This window comes from Heliangelus exortis, chromosome Z, assembly GCF_036169615.1.
Source record: "Heliangelus exortis chromosome Z, bHelExo1.hap1, whole genome shotgun sequence".
In the NCBI taxonomy this organism is placed as follows: Eukaryota; Metazoa; Chordata; class Aves; order Apodiformes; family Trochilidae; genus Heliangelus; species Heliangelus exortis.
The window spans coordinates 34,212,541-34,220,540 of record NC_092454.1 but is presented as its reverse complement, the minus strand read 5'-3'; the positions used below and the strand labels follow the sequence as shown (position 1 = coordinate 34,220,540).

Here is an 8,000-nt window from a genome sequence, read left to right as displayed (position 1 = left end):
TCCGCACAGGCGGCGGGGCGCTCCCCCTTTCGCAGGGTGCGAGCCTCTGTGAATATGTGAGTGCATGTATGTGCCTCTGAAGGCTCAGGCGCAGACTGCCTATTGGTATCTCCTCTTCGGCACCCTCCACCCTCCTCTCTTCCCCCCTCCCCCCTCCTCCCTCTCTTGTTGCTTTTGTCTTTCTTTTTTTTTTTTTTTTTTTTTTTTTTTTTTTTCTCTGGATTTCAGGCTCATTTTGTGGAGTTTCTGCCCCTCTCTGCGTCAGCCCCACGTCACTTTGCCGGCAGCTTCCCGGCTTGGGCTGGAGCAGGAGCCGGGGCTGCTTTATTATCAGCTGGAGGGAGGAGGAGACGGTGCGTAAAGCGGCGAGAGCGGCGCCCCGAGCCCCGCCAGCACTGCCTTGGGCTGCGCCTCCCTCACCGTCCGCCCGCCCGCCCTCCGGCGGGCAGCGGCCGCCCGAGCCCCCGCAGGTAGGGGCGCAGCCTCCGCCACCTGACCCCGCCGCTCCCCGCGTTTTGCAGCATCATCGGGAGCCGCCGCGGGGGCAGGCGGCGTTGGTGTCCGCCCGTCCGCGGGTCCGGGGTCAGGTGCCGCGTCGAGGCGGCGGGGCCGTTTGCCTCTCTCAGCCCCAGTCCCGCCGCAGAGTCCACCTTGGGCTTCCGCCGCCCCGCCGAGTCCCCGGGCGGGCAGCGCCACGGGGCTGCTGCTGCTGCGGCGCGCCCATGTGAGCCCCGGTCGCGGAGTGCCCGCCCGCGGCGCGGAAGACTGCAGACCCTCCGGGCTCGTGCCGCGGAAGCGGCGGCAGCGAGAACGGGAGGAAGCCGTCGGGGCAGCGCTGGAGTGACCAGGGGCAGCATGGTGACCTGGCGGCGGAGGCCGGGGCCCACCCTGGCGCGGCTGTGGGGCTTGTGCTGTCTGGTGCTGGGCTGCTGGCGGGGCGCTCTGGGCTGTCCGGCGTCCTGCCGCTGCAGTTCCTGGCGGATCTGGTGCGCGGAGCCGGCGCCGGGCATTGCCTCCTTCCCCGTGCCGCAGCGGAGCTCCGAGGGCGACAATGTCACCGAGATGTAAGTACGGCCCGGGCCCGGCTTAGCCTCAGTTCGGGCGGGGGCGGCGGGACGGAGCAGCCGGGGGACGGTGCGGGAGGGGGCGGCGGGCAACTTACCCGCGCCGCAAGGCACGTGCTCCGCAGGCAGATGCGGTGGCTGGAAGCCCAAAAGCCCGGTATGATTTGTATGCAACTGCCCAGAGATATCGCTGTGAGCCCAGTTAGATGATGAATTCTAATTGCCCGCGATGCAGTTCCCGGGAAGCGGGGAGGGCGGCGCGGGGGACGCCGCCAGCTGCCGGAGGTCCACGGGGCACCGGCGAAAGGGAGGACGGGCTGGGGTGCCGATCTGGACCTGACCCCGGTTCCGGCCCCGTCCGGGGGGCGCGCGCCCCTGAGATCTCACCTCTGCGGCGGCAACGGATGTGGAAGAGGAGAATTATCGTATATTTTTTTTTTTTTTTTACTTTCTCTCCCTCAGTTTATTACTATGAACCGAGAGTTTTGGTCGGTCTTGTGTCATGTGTGTCCGTCCCTTCTTCCCCCCGCTCCCCCCCCCAATCTCTCCTATACCATTTTTCCACTAAAAAAACCCCCCAGAGCTCCCAAAACAATTAATAATAAAGAAAACCAAAACAAAACAATACAAAATCAAAAGTAAGGGATGCGGCAGGTTCTGTTGGAAGGGTCAGCAAACTATTTTCTCTGCCCTGGCCATAGACATGCAAGCCTTCTCAGTAAGGTGGCCGGAAGGAGAAAATAGAAAATACTGAGCCTCCACAGGAATGAACATTGTGAGGTCCCTGAACGACTGCTGGACAGTTAGGAAACCGTCATGACTAGTGAGAAAGGTGCAAGAAGTTTTTTTTTTTCCTCTCTTAACCGTCCATTGCTTCCATACTCAATTGCTCACAGCTGGTATTCAGTGAGGGAGTTCTATAGCTTTTCACATTCAATCCTGCATCGTTTCACAGCTTTGTCTCTGTGGTGTCCACATAGGTAGCATAAGAAAAGATGCAAAGGATGAGCAAAAAAAATGGGGTACTTGAACTGTAGATGACAGATCTTGGGGAAAAAAACCTTCTAAAGGTGTTTTACCCTAACGTAAGGTTTTACCCTAGAGGTGTTTAAACACAATCTTTATATTTCACAATCCTTGTAATTTCTGGATTGTTTCCTATGGCACTTTTAATGTAAAGATACCAGAGTATTTTCTTCAAGACCTCTACAGATTTTTCTCTGTTTCCATTCTCCATCTTTCTTTTTTTTTTTTTCTTTTTTTCTTTTTCCTTCAGTTTCATTTAGAAATAATATAAAGATACTGTGAAATATTGAGCGACTTTAGATTAAATTCCTGCCTTTGGGCTACATTTCTACAGTTTGCTGAAGTCAACTGCATTTCCCTGCATGTGTTCAGGGAAAAAACTGGAGATGTTAATTTCTACTACTCATATGTGGCGTACCTTTTATTCATTTTTAGGACAATGGTAAAGAAACAGTCTTTCTGCCTTATAAGAGCATTTATTGTTTCAAATGTTTGTTTAATATTCTGTGGATTGCTTCATTAAAGAAATAGCTTTGAGCTATGCATCTCTGCTCATTTTCATAGCCCTCACTAGCCTTATTATCCAATACTTCCAATTTGGAGGTAACAGAGCAATTTCCCCTTAGAATTTAAATTCCTTTTAAAAGGTCACAGGAGAAAATACATATGTAAATATATATTCTGGCCATGATCAGTTTAAAACATATCTAAAATGTCATTTTTGCATTGATGCTTTTTGTTGTAATTATCTTGTGTTTCTTGGGTATCACTGCCTTACAGTTCTTTTCAGTTTTTACTGTATCATTCTGTGACATTGCATGTTGTTGTGTTTGGTGATCTAAAAATAAACTTGAGTCATGGATTTCTCAGGAGATACCGCTGCACATATTTAAGATGGTCTTTTCATGCATACTTTTAACATAAAACACAGAGGCCCTTTAATTAGCTTATAAGCATAAATTAAAAATTGGACTGCAGTAGCTGTCGTGTTATTTCATTGTGGGAGCTCAGTAAACAGTAGATATGTAGAGAAGCGGTTCTCATATGGCAGATACAGATTGTGGAAACATTTTTTAAGGCCGCACATCTTGGCTTATTCTACCTAAGAAGGTTTGAGAGACTGGGGCATTGTATGCTACTTGGGAAGTTTCAGGTGTGATTTTTCTCTTGTGTGCTCTGTAGATACAGAGGCACAATTCTCTTTGTTTCTGGTGGAAGAACTCTTGGTCTAAATAAGAAAAAGTGCAAGGCAATTAATTTCTAGTAATACATTCCTATGTATTTCCTGAGCGTCTGTTAAAACCAACCTTTCAGGTGTTGCTTATGCCCAGTCTTGATGGGAGTGGATCCTGCAGTCCTAGCCAAAAACTCCACAGGGACCCAAAGCAAGTCAAGATCCTCACCTGAGCCTTGTGTGCTGGATGTGTAAGAATACCTGCATGGTTAGGGTGGGAATCTGAAACCCGTGGTGGTGAAGAGAGCTTACTGGGGGCCAGGTGGATGGCACTGAGCAGGCAGGGTGTCAGTGGGCAGTGAGGGTTTTCCCTTGGCTTGGAGCAATGGGAGGGAAAGCTTGGGTGGTGATGGCAGGAATAACAGAGCTGTTGTCCCATGCATCAGGCAGCCTCCACCCTGTGATACATGGGTGCTTCAGCTCTGTTTTAACCTTTTTACATTGCAGTTTAGAACTTAATAATGTCTCTTCTCCTACACCAGCTCTTTTGGTTCCTGCTTGGTTCCCCCCATCCAAATCTACTGAGAATATCAGAAAGACACCCAGAGCACAGCGTCAGTCTTGTGAAGAGGGCCAGCTGATGAAACTTGGTGTGGGAGGGCGTAAGAATATTTTTGCCTGATGCTTTTCTTAGTCATCTTTCTCACTCTTTTCCTTTCTATTTAGTTGTTTTTGCATATTTTTCTATTAAGGAGAATAAAAAACAGATTTTGAAAATTCTTTGAAAAGATTTTAGATTTGTCCAATTGGCTGGGGTGATGATGTAGGCTGGGCTTTATTTGGAAAGCATGTGCTAGCTCTAAAACGTTTTATCATAATAGAGGTTAATCATAATAATAATTTTGTGTTGGTTTTTTTATTATTAGAAGTAATTTGAATTCCAGAGTGAGATCCTATTTTAAAATAATGATATCAGTCATTGAAGCTCACATTAAAAGCCAAGGACCACGAGCAAAATGAGTATGTAAGTATTGTTAAGTCTGTGCATTGTAGGCACAGTACTAAATAAGTAGTCCTTGGCAAGATCACTCAAAAATACTAATAAGATGATCAATTTTTAAAGTGTTTGGGATTTCTTGTAAAAGCACTGGTCTAATATTTTCTCATTAAGTAAACTGTGTTGGTATATTTCAGTGTATATGATATATGACTCTTCAAAGACTTTGATTTCGAAGTGTCATCTTGCAGTGCAAGTATACTCCTGGCCTAGTTTAACAGAGCCGGTATAAACTCATTAGTATGTTGGCTTGTTATTCTGGTGAATGGGGGTTGAAATTAATTGCTGTATTTCAGGAAGAACTGCTTGCCAAAAAAATAGTAGGTGAACTTAAAGCTCTTGCCTATTAAGAGAGGTGATTGTGTATTGCGTACATTTCTAAACCACAAAATAAATTTCTAATGGAGTTACGTAAAGCACTCTAGAATTGTTAATAAATAAGACAGGATAAGTAATTTATGGAGTAAATTATTTAACAAGTCATGTGAGCCTGTGCTAAAAAAAGAGCATATTTAAATTCATCTGGAGCTCAGACCTGTTGGTATTTTGGGTCTCTTTCATTTTAGATTTCTAGGCTGTTTTAGATTTAATATAATATAAAAACTGTCCACAAGACTCCTCAGTCCCTAGCCCCTTCTTCCTTAAAACAACCTTTGGCTGTGCAGCATTCCATGGCTTAGCTGGATTGAAAAGTTATTTCTGGTGACTTGGAAGTGTACAAAAAACATATTTCATACAAATTATTAAAGGGGTTTTGGACAGTAGTGTTATAATAACTGCTTTTAGGAATTAATCTTTTTCTTTTTTTTTTTTTTTTTTTTTTTTAATCTACATTTAAAGATCCGGGTGATTAGTTAAGGTGAATTGAGAGTAAGAATGATGCAAATCAGTTTGCTAATTTCTAGGCTCTTAAAATACTCAAGATATCACAACGCATTGGGTTTTGTATATACTGGGATTTTAATTTTTTTTTTCTTCCAGGAAACCTTCTGTATGGCTTATTTTAGTCCTTGTCCTGCCAGTTGATGGGAACTGATGAGGCTCCTGGGGGTCTCCACCAGGACTGCCTGTGGCAGGCTGAGATCAAAGTGGGGCAGCATCCTTTGGGAAGGGCACAGGGTTGAGCAGCATTGGGCCAGCAGAACACAGCCTCTCCCTCTGTCTCTGGTCACTCAAGGGTTTTAAAAGAGGTCTGGCATTTTTATACTGAAACGAAAGGACTTGGTCTTGAACACGTTATTTTCAAGAAACTTCCACTTCTTTCCATACTAATGAGAGAAGAGAGGACCTGGCAGTCCAGCCTGTGATATCTTTAGGATGGCATTTTCCAGATTTCTCAGGTTCTATTTTTTCTTTTTTATATTTATGCTGAAAGTGTAAGGAAGAAAGTAGCTTAGCAATATTCTAGATCCCAAATCACTGTAAAGAAGAAATTTTACATAACTAAACAAGGGCTTTATTTCTCCATCTTGGATTTCATTTTAAAGAGGAACCCCTCCTTCCCTTTCTTTTTGGATTGCAGTTCTCTCTCTCCCCTATTTGTCATGTCTCTGCAAGAGTGTCTAACAGTATGTCAATGAAGGTAGCCATCCAAATATCCTTGTCCACGCTGGGTAAGTATGGCAGGTAATGAAGAGCAATAAAATATGAAAAATGGAGCAGAAAGCTCTAAAACCATCCCAGTGCTTTATTGATGTTAAATGTGTATTTAGCTGAAAACTGTCTGAAAAGCCTCTCTTTGAAAACTGTCTTTAAATAGTGAAGTACCGATTCAATAAATTCATTAATTTACTTGACATTTCAACTGAAGAAGTAAATTCATAGATGTCTGAAAGCCACATGCCTCCTAGGATATGAATTTGCTCCGTTACTGCTAAGATCTTTTTATCCAGATCCATGTAGACATATATCTGCTTTTAAAATAAAATATAATCAGAATGCACCTTAATTCCTGTTTGATTGTGAGCCTCAATTTTCAGGAACTGCATAAAGCAAACCAAACTACTCTGGCTCCTGAAATATGCATATGGAGATCCTGTCTCTTAAGTAGCTGCTATTAACCATAACATTGCACAATCATAATAGACATACAGGAGAGGAGCCACATCATGGAAATTCTGTTGTGAATATGCAATTTTTTATATTTTCCTGGAAGAAAATTACCTGCATTCAGTGCTGATCATTGACAGAAATTACAGCTGAGATTTCAATGTATTTAATACCATTTATTTCTTGTTTCTCGTTTGTGTAGGATTGGTAGAATACATTTTCAAAGATCAAATTTCAGGCTCGTATGCTTTGGTTCTTAGATGAGGCCTGAAGGAATTGGATTATTTTGCAGAAGAGAAGGTGGAAGAAGACAGGCTCAAGGCATTTTCAGAGGCAGTCTAAGAGATCGGATAGTCTCTGAATGGTGTGACTCGGAACCAGACTTTTGCTAAGCTCGCTAGTCCTGATCCAGCAAGGTACTAGATGTTTTTTAAATCAGGAGAAAGCTGAGGCTGAGATTCTGGCCTTGTTGAAGTCAGCAGCAAAATTCGGTGGAGTGATCATTGCACCAGGCTAGAGTAGTTTAGTAGTGAAGGATGAAAATAACTTTGATTCAAACTTTTTTTTTTTTTTTGCCTCTTAAGTTTGGAAGAGAAGGGGCCTGTTGCTTTGTTATTTGATGTGTTTTTGACTTGCATCTTTTCACAGATCTCAAGCATTTTCCTCCTGTGTGAAGATGAAACATTGAGGCAAGAGCAAGTTGAGATTGGGTATTTTAGAAGGTTCTTTTACAAAGTTGTGGATAATTCTGTATTGAAATGAATGTGCATCTCCATGTGAAAATCAGTAGCAGCTGCAGTCCATACAGGAGCTTGTGCTGGATCCATAATGGATATAGTTCACTGTATGCATTTTTCTGATGTATAAATGAAGCTAAACTGTGACAGAAGGGTAATAAATTAATCAAAGTTAGTCCATTGCTGAAACAGAAAAGCAGTAAAATTGGCAACACTTCCAGGTTCCTTATGCAAGAGTTCCAGTTTGGGCTGGGTAAATTACCTATTTTTCCTCTTGGTTTGACAGTTGAGCCAAAAGAAATCGTCCAGTTTTAAATTGAATTAAATTATTTTTTGCCATTTTTATTTCTTAGTTATACATGTAAAAATAATCTGGGCTGTATTCATCAGATATCCTGTGAAGCCTGGATATCCTACATTGCACAATCAGATGCTGTATTCCATATGAAGACAGTATAGGACGTGACTTTTCCCATTCTTTTGCAACAACTGTCTGATTTTCTGAATGCCAGATGGCACTGCAAGCATATGTGGATAAATCATGTGCACATCCTGGGCATGTCAGAATTACCGGGCACGGACTGGGAGATTTTTCACATTATGTGCTGCGGGTGTCATGTGCTGGACTTGCAAATTGAATCTGGGACTGTCCCAGTCCTCAGCATTTAAAATCTGGCAACTCCCTGCAAACTGTGTAGAGAAGACACTAAACTCAGCTGGCTGCTCTCCTGCCAGCAATGGAGAGCCCACTTCTTCCAGAAACTGATCCAGAAGGCTAAATTAGGTTCCTGCTGCACATTACCCAATGGAAGCATCACCTTCTGCCTCCACTGAATGCAGTAAAACCTTGCAAACTTAATTTGCTGGGCTGAAAGGAGAAAGCAAGACTTTTC

The 8,000-nt window shown here is 43.8% G+C and overlaps 1 protein-coding gene across 8 annotated transcripts in view; it reads left to right on the top strand.

Annotated features, from left to right (window-relative positions):
• Positions 1 to 293: 293 nt before the first annotated feature.
• Positions 294 to 8,000, top strand: part of NTRK2 (neurotrophic receptor tyrosine kinase 2) — a 206,788-nt gene continuing 199,081 nt past the window's right edge. For 3 of the 8 annotated variants that reach the window (XM_071730220.1, XM_071730226.1, XM_071730224.1), the window contains exon 1: positions 723 to 1,064. In XM_071730220.1, coding sequence (XP_071586321.1) covers positions 856 to 1,064 — 209 coding nt within the window. In that variant the 5' untranslated portion in view covers positions 723 to 855. Of the gene's footprint in view, positions 1,065 to 8,000 lie in introns of all 8 variants that reach the window. The other 5 variants (XM_071730222.1, XM_071730225.1, XM_071730219.1 and 2 more) reach the window with 4 other exon arrangements.